The sequence below is a fragment of the Pithys albifrons genome, chromosome 27 (genome assembly GCF_047495875.1).
Source record: "Pithys albifrons albifrons isolate INPA30051 chromosome 27, PitAlb_v1, whole genome shotgun sequence".
NCBI classification, from domain to species: domain Eukaryota; kingdom Metazoa; phylum Chordata; class Aves; order Passeriformes; family Thamnophilidae; genus Pithys; species Pithys albifrons.
The window spans coordinates 770,993-786,400 of NC_092484.1; the positions used below are offsets into that span (position 1 = coordinate 770,993).

A 15,408-nucleotide genomic window follows, 5' to 3' on the forward strand; every position below is an offset into this window, starting at 1 on the left:
CAGGTTTTCATTACACGGAGTCCAAACAACATCAAAACAAGTCAATTTTAGAGCTCTGGGCTGTGTGTGACAGACACAGCCCAACCACCTTGAGCCTTTTTTAAAAAGGCTTCACCCTGACCCTTCAGTTCGTGATTTGCACTCTTGGTTTCCTGCCTGAAAATAAACATGGATCTGCTTTTCCATCCCACTTGTTCCGTGAAACCACCACGAGCTGTGATTGGAACTACAAAACTCTGATTTTCAAATACAGACCATTTGCCAAAATGATGGGCTGGGTTTAAAAGCCTCACTCACCAAGATCTACTCCAAGGAGAGTGACCTGGCCCAGCCAGAGCCCTGTTGTTGGATGTGATGTGAGCTAAAAACCCCAAACGAGCAGAAACTGAACAGCAGAAAATGTTGCTAAAAGCCACAAAAGCTGCAATTCAGCTCTTTCACATCAAGGGACTGTTGACATTCTTCTGTTCTCAGAAGAGTCATTTTCAACTGCATGAGATAACCACATCTATGTGAAGTGTAGATAAACTGGGGAATAAATTGATTTCAATCCTAATAAGGTTCATCTGAGAGATGGTGGGAGTTACTAATTCAAGATTGGGCTTGATACACTCAGCTCCCACTTCAGCATTTTGTTGTCACTGGGGCAGCTTGTGCAGAGTTATTGAGACCAGTAAAACACATTAATTGTCCTCTCTTCCTCCTGATATAGATGATCTTTCCCATTGGAGGTGCCCTCACACAATAGCCAAGCTCCAAAGGAAAGGCAGAGGGCAAAAATTTCTGCAAACCCCACAGAGATGGGCAGCCTCCAAAACAGAATAATGACTTTTTTTCCCTTTATAAGGCACGACCTGGTGGTTCAGGGCACAACTGAAGGACTGAAGGGAGCCCTTTAAGGAGAAAAAAATAAAACAGGAGAAAATTCCTCAGATTTGTAGAGCTGGAATAGAATTAACTGGGTAAAAACTGGACTTACCATCCCAGGGAGGGATTAATTCTCCATCACTTTCCCCTTAAGGACAGAGCCTTACAATTCTTGAGCTTACATGCTTAAGATGGAGATTATTAAAGTTAAGGAAGAATAAAAACACCAAAAAAAGGCAAGTCAAGGAAATCCTCCTGCTCCAGTGAACCTGCACCCATGACTGAGTGTCTGAGACAATCCTGGGACCAGAGAGGACAGGGAGGTGTTGCTGGTGGTCCCTGTGCATGCCCAGGGCTTAAGAGACCCAGAGAATGATGAGAAATACAGGAAATACTCCTAGAAAATCAGAGAATCCCATCAGTCCAATAATATGGATTTATTATCTATGATTCCAAGTCATTTCTACTGTCACTTTGTGGCAAGATTTCTTTGGGATATTGTGCAATGGCAACACAGGATAAAACAGCACTCACATCTATTCTGATACTTGGAAGCATTTTTGGAAGGAGGAGTCCCTTTGGAATTGGAGTGAAAAACCTGCAAGAAAAATCCCAACCTGAAGGGCTGAGGTTCCGTGTCAAACTCAGGGGTGAGGGCAGCAATAAAGGACAGCTGAGCCCTCCTGTTGTCTCTCAGGAAATCATTCAGTTGTGCCTGTTATGACTATTATTTAATAGTTGAGGGATGGCAGCATTTAGAGACTTGTGCTCAGTGCTGGACACAGAACTTTTTAGTGAAGAACTCACAGCAAACATTTTGTCCTGGTTTTCAGGAAGAAAAGGTTCCTTTTGGAGCCCAAGAAAACTGTCACCAAAATCTCGAAGGAAAAAGAAAAAAAAAATAATTATTAAAAAAACCAAACAAACAAGGAAAACATTTCACTAGAACCCATCTCTGGAAAAAAAATATAAAAATATTTTTCCATCCAGGGAAATAACTATAAATAACATTTGAACTATTAAAAGGGTGAACGCAGAAAAAGGCTATTTACATAGGAGCGTTTTGTGCTGTTTCAGTCTAATTTGTCACTGATGGAGGAGCCTCATACGTTGGCTGGAGGAAATCCAGAGCTTTCAAAGGTTTTCTGTCAGGGCTTGAAAAGCTGCCAGTTTTTTTAATGGAGCCGAGCAGTCTCAGGCCTGTTGTTCTCAGAGATTTTGTGAGCCAGGGCAGCATGTTAGCAGGAAACAGAGCCAAGTGGGCTTCCTGAGCGTCTGAGAGAGGAAACTCTGTAATAAGCATGGAGGCTGTGGTTAAAAATAACTCTGGTATAAAAGGCTGCAGAGGATCCCCCTGCGCTCAGAGTCGCGCCGGCTGCGGGAGAGGGAGAAGCTTCTCCATCCCCAGCACGGCCGAGCAGGTGCTCTGGGGGCAGGAGGGGCAGAGAATGGGCACTCAGCAATAGGACAAGGTGGGCACAGCTCAAGTTCTGCCAGGGGAAATTTAACTTGGAGATCAGGAAAAAATCCTTTCCAGGGAGAGTGCTCAGGGATTGGAATGGGCTGCCCAGAGAGGGGGTGGATTCCCCATCCCTGGAGGTTTTTAACCTGAGCTTGGCCGTGGCACTGAGTGCCATGATCTGGTAAAGGGACTGGAATTGGACCAAGGGTTGGACTTGATGATCTCAGAGGGCTTTTCCAACCCAATCCATTCTGTGATTCTATGGATGTGGCACTGAGTGAGAATCCACCATGTCTTGATCCAACCCTACTGTGATCACCAGCCCAGGGCACGGTGTGCCCTGGGCTGGTGATCACAGTGGGGTTGGATCAAGGGTTGGATCACAGTGGTGTTGGATCAAGGCTTGGATCACAGTGGGGTTGGATCAAGGGTTGGACTTGATGATCTTGGAAGTCTTTTCCAACCCAATCCATTCTATGATTCTATGAAAACAGCCTGTGAAGAAGCTCTTGGTGTGCATGTCCAGGCTTTATTTTGAGGGTGTTGTGGAGCTGCAGCCACAGACAGGCAGAGTTTTGGTGTCTGACCTTGGCCTGAAGGAAAAGTGGTGTTGAAAAATAACTTGGGTCTTCTGTGATATGAAACTTGAAAAAAAGAGAACAGGGTGAATCGTGCAAGTTCTTAATGAGAGGTGAGAGGGGCCCTGAATTGTCACCACCAGGCCCAGCATGGCTTGTCCCAGCTCAGCTCCAGAGGGTTTAATCCCACCCTGGGGCCCTCCTGGCACCACTGGAGGAGCTGCAGTGGCCACCACAGCCCAAGGCTTGGCCACCACCAGCCAGAGCTCTGGGGTCATAGAATCACAGAATCATAGAATGGATTGGGTTGGAAGAGACCTCTGAGATCATCAAGTCCAACCCTTGGTCCAACTCCAGTCCCTTTACCAGATCATGGCACTCAGTGCCACGGCCAAGCTCAGCTGAAAAACCTCCAGGGATGGGGAATCCACCCCCTCTCTGGACAGCCCATTCCAATGCCTGAGCACTCTCTCTGCAAAGAATTTCTTTCTGATCTCCAACTTCAATTTCCCCTGGCAGAGCTTGAGCCCCCCTTGTCCTATTGCTGAGTGCCTGGGAGAAGAGACCAACCCCCACCTGGCCAGAACTTCCCTTCAGGTTGTCCCCATGCCTTGGCATCCCACTCTGCTGCTCCTCACCAGATCCTTTGAGGTGGGATCAGGCCCATCTTCTCTCTCTCAAGGGCAGTGATTTTCTTTGCAAATGCTGGGCAAAGCCCACGCTGGTTCTTTGGCAAACCAAGGCACCTTTTCCCCACTGAAACCCGACACGAGCAGCCCCTGCACTCCCTGAACGCTCCTTTGTAGCTTTTTCTGCTCCAATTGGCAAAACAGGTTCTTGCCAGGCTCGTGTTTTTATTGCGAGCATTTATTTGGCATTTTATGTGGCAAATGAAAAGAAAATTTCACAACTCATTCTACAGAGTTGCATTGTATGAAGTCGTCCCTCGAAAAAGCATTTTATTGCTCAAGAGTGGCTGTAACTGTTGGAAGGATTTCAACAGGGTTGTTCTTCTTCAGCTACAATTGCTGTCTTTGCTGCAGCACTGAGTGTTAATTGTTTCTGTGGGTATCAACCCTGACAACTGGCACTCGATTAAACCCTCAGCAATAAATGGGACATTCCTTGCAGGCACCAGCAGAAGAATTTGAGGGAAAATTTCATGTATGTGTAAAAAATAAGCTGAATTTTTTTTCTGTAGTGAAAGAATTTTCTACAAGTTTGCTGTTTGCCAGTTTAAATATATAAATATCCTAAAATACACTCATTAATATCTTAAGAATAATAAAAAAAAATCACAACAATGGGCACAAGTGTCTGGATAAAAAGTCTGTCCCCAAAAATATCCTCCTGATGTTTCAAAGCTTAATCATAATGATATAACTAACTATGGTCATGGGAAAAAATTATATACCATTCTGAGTACTTGAGTGATCTCAGTCTGCAAGGGCTTCAGAGGGCAGGAAGACAAGTGAGATCAGCTGCTCTCCCTGCATGTCATGCTTGTCTTCCTCTCGCTGCCCAATTCACCGGGCTCTGATTCACTTCCGTGTATTCAAACAGGGAAAGTAATTCCAGGCAAGCAGCAACACCAATTAACAGCGTCATGGTTAATGAAATGCCTGCTCCAGTATTTCCCATTACTTGACTGCAGGACATACACCACTAATAAGTCATTCAGGTGCAGTACAAAGAAGGTATTTTATAAAGGGGAACTAAACCCCACAAGTTCATCATGTTAAACAAGGTTCTGCAACCTACTCCTGCTTTGTGTATTTGGGGAATAAACCTCCACTTATCAGACCAAACCATAACCTACAATGATGTTGTGTGTCTGCTAAAGAGGGAAAATACCCAAAACCTTCCTCACTGCTCCGTAATTCTCTTCTTATTTCTGATTTGTAGCTTTGTCCAGTCTTCTATATGATCTGGTAAAGGGACTGGAGTTGGACCAAGGGTTGGACTTGATGATCTCAGAAGGCTTTTCCAACCCAGCTGATTCTGTGATTCTATGGATGTGGCACTGAGGGAGAATCCACCACATCTTGATCCAACCCTACTGTGACCACCAGCCCAGGGAGAATCCACCACGTCTTGATCCAACCCTACTGTGATCACCAGCCCAGGGCACTGAGTGAGAATCCACCACGTCTTGATCCAACCCCACTGTGATCACCAGCCCAGGGCACTGAGGGAGAATCCACCAGGTCTTGATCCAACCCCACTGTGATCACCAGCCCAGGCCACTGAGTGAGAATCCACCACGTCTTGATCCAACCCTACTGTGATCACCAGCCCAGGGAGAATCCACCACGTCTTGATCCAACCCCACTGTGATCACCAGCCCAGGGAGAATCCACCACGTCTTGATCCAACCCTACTGTGATCACCAGCCCAGGCCACTGAGGGAGAATCCACCACGTCTTGATCCAACCCTACTGTGATCACCAGCCCAGGGCACTGAGAATCCACCACATCTTGATCCAACCCCACTGTGATCACCAGCCCAGGGCACTGAGAATCCACCACGTCTTGATCCAACCCTACTGTGATCACCAGCCCAGGGCACTGAGTGAGAATACACCATGTCTTGATCCAACCCCACTGTGATCACCAGCCCAGGGCACTGAGGGAGAATCCACCAGGTCTTGATCCAACCCTACTGTGATCACCAGCCCAGGGCACTGAGTGAGAATCCACCATGTCTTGATCCAACCCTACTGTGATCACCAGCCCAGGGCATTGAGGGAGAATCCACCATGTCTTGATCCAACTCTACTGTGATCACCAGCCCAGGGCACTGAGGGAGAATCCACCACGTCTTGATCCAACCCTACTGGTGATCACCAGCCCAGGGAGAATCCACCACGTCTTGATCCAACCCTATTGAATCCACCATTTCTTGATCCAACCCTACTGTGATCACCAGCCCAGGGCACTCTGTGCCCTGGGCTGGTGATCACAGTGGGGTTGGATCAAGGGTTGGACTTGCTGATCTCTGAGTTGGATCAAGGGTTGGACTTGCTGATCTCAGAGGTCTTTTCCAGCCCAATCCATTCTATGATTCTGTCCCCCTCCCCCAGATAAAATCTGGGAACTTGGAGGTGACAAAAAGCTCTGCTGGGAAGGCCCAGCTGCATCTGCTGAGCTGACTCAGACTGCAACAGAGCTCACAAATTAAAAAGAGACAAAGGTGCAGCTGATCAGGGCTTTGAAGTTTCCTCCAACACAATCCCCCCCCCCCCATTAATTAAACCCCAAACACAGTTCTCACTTCTAAACTCAGTTAACTTGGCACATCTGACAACATCACCGAAATTGTCCCAAGTGGGCTTGAGAGATAAGGATCATTTTCCTGCCATCACCAACCAATTATGTAAATTAAATGAAGACCAGGATTGATGGGACCAGTGTGAACATTCCCAGTGTGACCCTCTTGTATCCCAGAATTAAGTGAGTCTCATCTGATTGGGCTCCTGACTTGGTGGAGTTTATTATCTATTTCTTTAGAGTAAGAGTAATTTTTCTGAATGAAACAACATAAGGTACTTCTGGACTCTGTTCCTGTTATTCCACGCCCTTATTGCCATTTCTTCACCAAATATTTGGTTCTGTAATCTCAAATATTTGGCAACAACCGAAAACTGCTTGTCATGGCCAGTGAGTGACATTTCAAGCAGTTTCACTGATATGATTCAACTTTGTGGAAGTTGTGGCATCATTTCACAGCTCTGAAAACAAACAAAAAAAAAAGAAATAAAATCCTTCAAATGTGTTTTTAATTGGCAGCTGAAAGGGACATCTGGAATGCAACGTGTTGTGCATTCAGCACAACGTCAGTCAGAGCTGGCAGAAACAGCCCCACCCCTAATCAAAGCTGATCATTAAAAACTGGCATTAGTTGTTTAAGCTTGAAGAGACCCTGATTCAAAAAGGACAAAAAAATCCTTTCCAGCTGAAGGTTGTCACCCCACACAGCAAATTCAGGGGACAATGCAGAATTACCTCCATTAAATGAATTAAAAGCTGTGGAGTTTTTTGCTTTATTTACTGAATCATGGATGTATTTTCTCGAATATTGCTGAGAAATTTTGCTTTTATAGCTTGACTTGTTTATTGAAACAGAATTTAAGCTGCTTTCCCCTCTGCACTGATGGGAGTCTGCCTTGCTAAAGCTGGTTGGAAACACCAGGACTTGACTTTTGCTACCCTTTGGGAGCTCAGTAAATAAGACCTTGACTCAAACCTATTCAGGTTGGCATCACCAGGAATGGAAAGAACAGAACTGTCAATAATCACGTTGAAAAAAAAAAGCAGAAGTGCTACAAAATATTTCTGTTCTCTCTTTGGAAAAAAGCCAGATGCTGTATTGAGATCAGACAATAATGATGTTGAAATACTTTCCATTCCAGTAACTAAGGAGGATGTTAAAGCAACTGCTGCTCATCTCAAACAATATTAAGTTGCCAGGTCTGAGTAAGTTATGAGTGTTTTAAAAGCACCAACTAAGAGCAGGCCCAGATAATGTTTATTATCAATCCATTTCCAGCAGTGGGGAAGCTCCAGGTGACTTGAGGAAGGTGAATATTTGATCAATATTACAACAGGGTAATCAGAATGACCCAAATGTGCCTGTCAGTGTTACATAAACCTGGACAGAAGACTGGGAGGACTTGAGACATAAAGAGAATTCTAAATAAAGAGGGTCTGGTTAATGATGGTGGTGTTTTAAATAAGGATGTGCAGTGTGATTTTCAACAAGCACACAACGAATTAACTGGTCCAACCACAGCATGAAACATCTGGAAATTGAATTTAGATTTTAATCAGGCAGGTTTTATTAGTTCTTGATCTTTTTTTATCATCACTTGCCATTCAATGTTGTTAACAATGACCTGGAAGAAAACAGAAATTGTTACTGATAAAATCCTGGATGACAAAGATCAAGTAAGTGCAACATGATGTGAAGAACATGTCATTGTCACAGGATTATTGTAACTATCCAGGCAGACACAAACCCCACACGTGGCCACAGGAATAAGCTGAAGGCCACACTTGTAGGAAGGGAAAAGGCAAACAGCTCTGCTTTTTGGCATAGACAAAACCCAGTTCTTACCTGGGCCAACAAACAGAAAAATTGGGGCCCCAGAATTGCTCTGCTGTTGGATGTCTGTTGGCACAGCAGCTTTTTGCAGCCCCTCCTCCCATCCAGGCAGTCCCAACCAAGCTGGATTCCTCCCTGTTGGTCCAAGCATGTTCTGGTGCTTCCCAGCTCTGCCACCAGCATTCCCACCAGGCCTCCCAGGGCTCTGTTCCACCTTCCACACTTGGACCATGCCCCACGTGCTCTGCTTTCAGCACTATCATGAATTAAATCTTGAAGAGCCTTGAGAGCCCTGACTGCAGAGGGGGCACAGGGTGGTGCTGCCCTGGGTTGGGAAGCTGAGACAGAACCATGGAATCACAGAATGGGATTGGGAGGTTGGGAGGAACCTTAAGGATCATCTTGTTCCACCTCCTGCCATGGGCAGGGACACCTTCCATGGGCAGGGACACCTTCCATGGTCAGGGACATCTCCCACCAGCCCAGGGTGCTCCAAGCCCCTTCCAGCCTGGCCTTGGACACTTCCAGGGATGGAGCAGCCACAGCTGCTCTGGGCAAGCTGTGCCAGGGCCTGCCCACCCTCCCAGGGAGGGATTCCTTCCAATATCCCATCTATCCCTGCTCTCTGTCAGTTTGAAGCCATTCCTGCTCACCCTGTCACTCCATGCCATGGCACAGCTGGGCAGAGGACTTTGCCAAGCAGTTACTCAGTGCAAGACCATGAGAGAGGGCACAAGTCATGTCTCTGTCTAGAGAGAGGTGTCTTGTATTTGTCTGCTGCTCCACTTTTCCTGTGCTCAGCCCTCACCAAAGACTTTGGAAATGTGCAGGTAGTTCAGAGGAGAATCACAAAAAAAGCATTAAAGGAAAATGTATCTTCCTAAAAACTTAATGAGCCCCTTGAACTTCAGCTCATCAAAGAGCTGCTTCATCTTTGTCTGTGAGATCCTCCATGGGGACGAGCTCCAGTCATGAAAGGTCTGGTCAAAAAGGCTCCTTTCTCCAATTAGTTCATGAAGTTACTTTAATCTGACAAAAGACCTACAGGATTAAGTCGCTTTCCCAAAATTAAGACTTGTGTCTTCAACACATACCTGTATATATTTCATTTTATGTGGTCGTTTACGTCATTTTATCAACTTCCTTGAGTGCAGATTCTAAAGAGTGCTAAGTCAGAACCTGCAGTTTAAATTAGCAACAACAAAAAAAGATAAATAAATTATGTAGCCAAGAGAACTGTGGCAATTTGAGAGGCAGGCAGCGAAATCCTCTGATAAGGCGTTTCATTCAAATATGAAGTGGTTGCTCACGGTGTTCCCAGTGCTGTGATTTTCTCTAGGTGCGAAGAGATCTCATTCTCGGCTCGCTTACTCTGCTCTTACGAGTCTTACGTTTGCTCCAGGGGCAATCAGGACTTTCTGAGAACAATTCCTGAGCGAAGAGGGTTTTGTTTGTTTGTTTGAGTCGTGCAGTGACTCAGAGCTGGAGCTGCAGGTGACGTGGGCACTGCCCCAGCCCAGCCCCAGCGCTGAGTCTTCCATTAACCTGCAAATCTTGCTTGCAATCCCTTCAAAAGTTTCCCTTGATCTAAAAGCAACAAGAGAGATCAGCGGCAACAACCAGGAAAATCAACTTTGCCATATGAAAATGGCTGAGTGCGTGTTTACCTTGGCTGGAAGACAAATCACACATGATTTAAGTCTCCTCTGCCCACAGCAGATTAACAAATACTTTCTAATCTCACATTCTTCACATTTATCCACCAGTAGCATCACTCCTGATCTGTGCTAAGTGAATTCACTGCCGGGGTCTTGTGTTTAGATATTTCAAACAAGCGTTGTGAGCAGCAAAAAGCCAGAAAATGTCAGCACGACTGTCATGGACTGAGTGGAAGGTCACGGCAAAGTAGTTCTCAATTTGTGCCGAGCCAGTGACTCACAAGGTAAATAAATTCTCCCATTTGTCTCCTCAGGTTTAGTGCAGCTGTCGATTTTTAGCCTCACCACTTTAACTTGAAAACAAAAAAGAAAGTAAAGACAGTGAGTTTATTATTTTGTGTACTTGGCTTCCATCCTCAGTGTCCACTAAACGTTTCCTTTGCGCAAAGAAAAGGCAGAGTTTGGTGGCAGAGCCAGTGCAAGGCTATAAACAAAGTCCTTCCAGTGCCCACTGGAAAGGAGCATCCGACTGGAGCTGCTCAGAGAAACCTCCCCGTCCACTTGGATATCCTAGAAACAAAATATTTTGTTATAGCCGTTGCTGAAATCACAGGCACATAAACTGACACAGACATCGGGGGTGTGTTATCAGGGGAACGTTCACATTCATTCGGAATTCATCCGAGTGTGTTTTCTTGGCTGACTCACAGCCCATATATACGTATCGTTCACTTACCAGCGTTTTATTAGAGGAAAAGAGTTTACATTGAAAGATTACACAAGTGTGACATTACAGAGCCATGAGTCACATCTTTGTGTACAGCGTTGCCATGAGTTCAGTGCATGGATTCTGCTCCACTCGCAGGAGTTTGGCTCATGCCCTTGGCCAGCCTGTGAACTTTTGGAATAAAAACCAAAGTTAAATGCAAGATATTCGTGATTTTTAAAAGTGTGTAGCTATCGAAAAAATCATTTATCAGCCTGGCAACTCAGCTTTCTTGAGAGGGCTGCACGAGCCTGGGATGGGCTCTGGTGAACAGGCTCAAAATGTCCTGGGGAACCAGAGCCTGTCAAGGGCTCCTTCCCCTCCTGGGGCACATCAGGCATAAACCTGAGAGCTGTTCTCTTGCCTTCTGATGCCCAGCTCAGTCAGAAACCCATTTAGAAGTGATTGAGAGGAAAATATGGAGGAGGTAAGGGGAAAGCACAGCTCTTTCTCTGAACAGGCTCTCAAAGAATCGATCTGTCCCAGGACAGATCATCATTTTTCCCTCTTTCAGAATTGTCACTTTTGCTCTTTTGCTCTTGGATGATGGCCAAGCAGCTGAGACCCTCCAAAGCAGGAATCTGGGGCAGAATTTATTGGAGAATTGCTCTTTCAGACTGGGAATCTGAGCCAGAGGACAAGATAAGGAGGAACAGTCTTCCCTTCTGAAAAATCCAGCCCTGGACCATAGTTGGGCTATGACCAGAGGAGATCACAGAAGCCACTTGCATTATTTCTCTTACAGTGTCACAGGGCAACATTGATTTTGCCAATCTTCATGCAGCAAAAGAAAACTCTGCTAGAGGCCTGGACTTCCATTAAATGCAGAACTCCAGCAGACACTGTACAAGAGTGGCATTAAACACCTTTCTGTCCACACTGAAATGGGGGTGAGACTTTCAGGATGACCAGTGCAGGAGGTGCCCATCATCAGCTCACCAGTTTGCCCACAGGAGCAGAGCATCTGTGCCCCTCCCTGTGCTCCTGACTCCTTCCTCTCCCACCCTCATTTTCTGGGTCAGGACCCATCTGGTGTCCCAGGGAAGAGCTCTCAGTGTCCCCCATCCCACAGCAGGTCCCTCACAGTGTGATGGAGCTTGGACCCAGCAGTGTCCTCCCATATCACAGTCCCTTGGTGTTTCCAGGGCAGGAACCCCACAGTGTCCCCCATCCCACAGCACGTCCCTCCCAGTGTCCATCAGGGCTTGGACCCGTCCCTGTCCCCTCATGCCATGGACAGTCCCTTGTGTTTTGGGGCTCAGTCCCCCATGTCACCCCAGACCCCAAAGGCCCCTCATAGCATCTCTCAGTGCAGGGTCCCCTTTTGCCAGGAAGGATTCCTCAGTGTCCCCCCACCCCACAGAAACTCCCTCAGTCTCTGTCAGGCCTTGGACCCCTCCGTGTCCCCTCATGTCACGGACAGTCGTTTTTGTGTTTCCATGCAGGGACTGCTGCGTCCCCCATCCCGCAGAGGTCCCTCCCGTTGTCTCTCAGCACACGGTCCCCTCGGCAGGGAGTTTTCCTCAGTGTCCCTGGGGCTGGGACCTCTCCGTGGCCCCTTATCCCTCAGTGCCCCCAGGGGACACAGAGACCCTTCGGACTCCTCCGCGTCCCTTCTCCGGCCGCTGCCCGGGGCGGGGGTCGCGGCTCGCCGGCCCTGCGAGGATCCCCTCGCCGAGGGGAGGGCGGCGAAGGGGGCCCGTCCCCGCTCGGCTCCGCTCCGCCCCGCTCGGGCTGGGACCGCCGCTGCCTCGTCCTTTTATACCGGGGCTAAATTTAGGCTGCGCCCGAGCCGCTGCCTCCCCGCCCGCCCCGTCCGGGACGCGTTTCCTCCGCTCCTGCAATTCAATTGGCCTGAGCCCGCCCGCGCCCGCGTTATAAGGTGCGGAGCGCGGCCGGCCGCGCTCGTCCCGCACCATGGCGCTCAGCGACACGGCCCTGCCCTCCTTCGCCACCTTCGCCAGCCCCTGCCGCGAGAAAGCGCTGCACGAAGTGAGTGTCCCCCGCGCTGAGCACCGACGGCTCATGGCAGCGATGGGCGGCAGCGCCGCGGCCCCGCCGCGCCCCGTGTCTGTCCCCCCGCCTTCCCCAAGGCAAACGCACCCCTAACCTTGTCCCTTTTCTCTCTCCCCAGAGATGGAAATGCGAGCAGGAGGCCAAGCCCCCCGCTGGCACCTGGGGCTGCCTCTCCCCGCGCAAAGAGGATGAGGATCTCAACAACGTGCTGGATTTTATTCTTTCCATGGGCAGCGATGGCTACGGCCAGGGCGCTACCGGCGGGGACTATCCCCCTGCCCAAGGCGACAGCGGCAGCTTTTACCAGACAAACCCGTCCCCGGGATGCTACAGTGCCCTGGAGCAGGGCAGCCCCCCGCCCTACAACGCGGGCATCGTGCCCGAGATGATGCGCTCCGACATGGACTCCAACTACTGCCCTCCTGGCAGCGTCCACGGGCGGTTCTTCGTGACACCCACCTTCGGGGGGCCGCAGTTCGTTGAGAACATTAAGCCCGAACCCGACATGGACAATTATGGACCGGTGCTGGGTCTGGTGCCCCAGCCTTGCCCAAAGATCAAGCAGGAGGGCAACGCAACCTGCATGATGGCCTACGAACAGCCCCGGGTGGCCAGTTCGCCCCAGATCCCCGGGGCAGAGACGCCCCCGCTGAGCCCCGACGATCTCTTGGTGAATGAGTGCCACACGCAGATGATGCGCCCCTCGTCCGTGCCCTTCCAGCAGAACTACCACCCTGTCTCCGGCTTCCACCACCACCCACAGACCCACCTCCAGTACCAGAACACCTCCCAGTTTGGCCTTTTCGAGGACAGCCTGCCCTTACAGCCCTCGGCTCCCCGGGGCATGCTCACCCCTCCTTCGTCCCCTCTGGAGCTGCTGGACTCCAAACCAAAGCGGGGCCGTCGGTCCTGGCCGAGGAAGAGGACGGCCACTCACACGTGCACCTACGCGGGTTGCGGCAAGACCTACACCAAGAGTTCGCACCTGAAGGCCCATCTCAGGACACACACAGGTAAATACTGGCCGGTGGCTTCACCCGGAGCTGCGCTGCGGGCCGGTTGGGATAGCCCTGGATTAACAGTGTGCTTTAAAACAGCTCTAATCCTGCAGCCTGTTAAGTCCAGAAGTGCTCGCAGTCGAGCTGCGACAGGTAGACAGGGCTGTAATCTCCAGGTGTTTCTCGTGCATATGTAGGTTAAAGCTTTTAAAAAGCCTTTTCTCAAAAGATTTTCACTGCAGGTGACCCTTGAGATGAGCTCAGTTGGCTAAAACTTGGCTGTAATAATGCCACAGTCATGGGTTCAATCCCCCGTGTGGGTCATTGACTTGAGCTGGACTCGGTGATCCTTGGGGGTCCCTTCCAACTCAGAATAGTCTGTGATTCTGTGATTCCATGGTCAGGGAACTACTAGAGCAGTTCAGTTCAGGTTCAGAGCACTCGGATCGTGTGGAAGGGCTTGGCAGGGATAACGTGGGGTGGCAGTGCCTCGCTGAGTGCCGCTCTCTGCTCTCCCCACCAGGTGAGAAGCCCTATCACTGCAACTGGGAAGGCTGCGGCTGGAAGTTCGCCCGCTCCGACGAGCTCACCCGCCACTACCGCAAACACACCGGGCACCGGCCCTTCCAGTGCCACCTCTGCGACAGAGCCTTCTCCAGGTCCGACCACCTGGCCTTGCACATGAAGCGCCACATGTAGCCCCGGGGACTCTGCCCTGCCCAGGCTGTGGACGATGTTTAAAGTGCTCAGGTGCAGAAAAGCGTTAAAAACCTGTAGCTGGTACTACGTGGGGAGGCACCGACGCTCCAGGACGGACCCTGAGGGTTTGACACAAGGAGGCTCAGCCAGGAATCTCTTGCAGAGAATCTGCCGTGACTGTCTCAGAGACCTTCCCGTCCCGGTCAGGAGAAGAGGGGTTATTATTTATGCAGCTTCTGTGAAGGGTAAACTCTGTAAGACTCCATACAGATTGTATAGAAGAAGCTGTAAATATGGTTTTTTTCCCGATTCTAACCACCCAGTCCTAAGCTTTACAAGACAATGTTTGTATGGAAACTGCCTGAAGTTGACCCTAGAAGAGATAAAATGAATGTTACTGTAGCTAATGATGTTATCTTAGATCTCAGTCGAAGGCATGGCCAAGAGAACACTCCTCTCGTTAGACTGTTTGGTTCACAGGTGCAATAATATTCTTGTTTGCCATGATCTACACTAGAAGTACAGGGCTTGATGTCTTGTAAGAAAATAACCTATTTTACTGTATTTTTTTATATATTGTAAATAATTTTATACAATGAGAAATATTGTATATGTGAATAGAAGACAAATGGGTATTTTGCCTATTTCTGTTTTTATAAAAACGTAATTTTTCAATGTTTGAAAACATTTCATCTTTTTAATAAAATGAGTTTTTAATTGCTGTGATTTTTATTCTCCTTTGAGATCTCCCTGTTACTTTTTCCCTGATTGCTGGACCAGCAACCCCCCTGGTTTAGTTTTAAATCACCAACAACTGTAAGAAGACACTTAAAAAAAATCTGAGCCATGGATTTTTCTAAAACAGATAACAGAGTAAGTCATTAATTCTCGGTGGTAAATAAGACACAGACAGAACTTTGTCAAAAACTCAAACAGTAAAATAGATTGTATTCAAAATATGCTTCCTAAAAATGGTTAAGGAAGCAACACTGCAATTTCAGTCTCATTTCTAGTTTATGCCAGACTATTTTAATAGCATCCTTAATGTTTTCCAGATGCACTTCTAGTTTTGCCAGCAGTGTGTGGGTTTTTACTATAAATTTAAACACTGCATTTTTGTAATTACCGAGGCTTATTTTAAGGCATTCCTTGCACATAAATTATCCTTGTTCTCAAGAGCTCAGTGCAGAATTCCAATAGAACAGTAGTGGAATTCAAGCCTCAATTCACAGCACAGGTTAAAATATCTTCATAACACAT

The 15,408-nt window shown here is 48.1% G+C and overlaps 1 protein-coding gene across 1 annotated transcript; it reads left to right on the forward strand.

Annotated features, from left to right (window-relative positions):
* Positions 1-12,327: 12,327 nt before the first annotated feature.
* Positions 12,328-14,874, forward strand: KLF2 (KLF transcription factor 2). The gene is made up of 3 exons (XM_071577953.1): positions 12,328-12,427; positions 12,570-13,464; positions 13,973-14,874. Exons 1-3 carry the CDS (start codon positions 12,353-12,355, stop codon positions 14,146-14,148), a joined length of 1,146 nt encoding a protein of 381 aa, XP_071434054.1. The 5' UTR covers positions 12,328-12,352; the 3' UTR covers positions 14,149-14,874.
* Positions 14,875-15,408: the final 534 nt, after the last annotated feature.

Bases quoted from the DNA above. Each gene is read 5' to 3' on its own strand.
- KLF2 (XM_071577953.1), top strand. From the start codon at position 12,353: ATGGCGCTCAGCGACACGGCCCTGCCCTCCTTCGCCACCTTCGCCAGC. The intron at 12,428-12,569 runs GTGAGTGTCCCC...CTCTCTCCCCAG, and splicing joins GCGAGAAAGCGCTGCACGAA to AGATGGAAATGCGAGCAGGA. The intron at 13,465-13,972 runs GTAAATACTGGC...TCTCCCCACCAG, and splicing joins CCATCTCAGGACACACACAG to GTGAGAAGCCCTATCACTGC.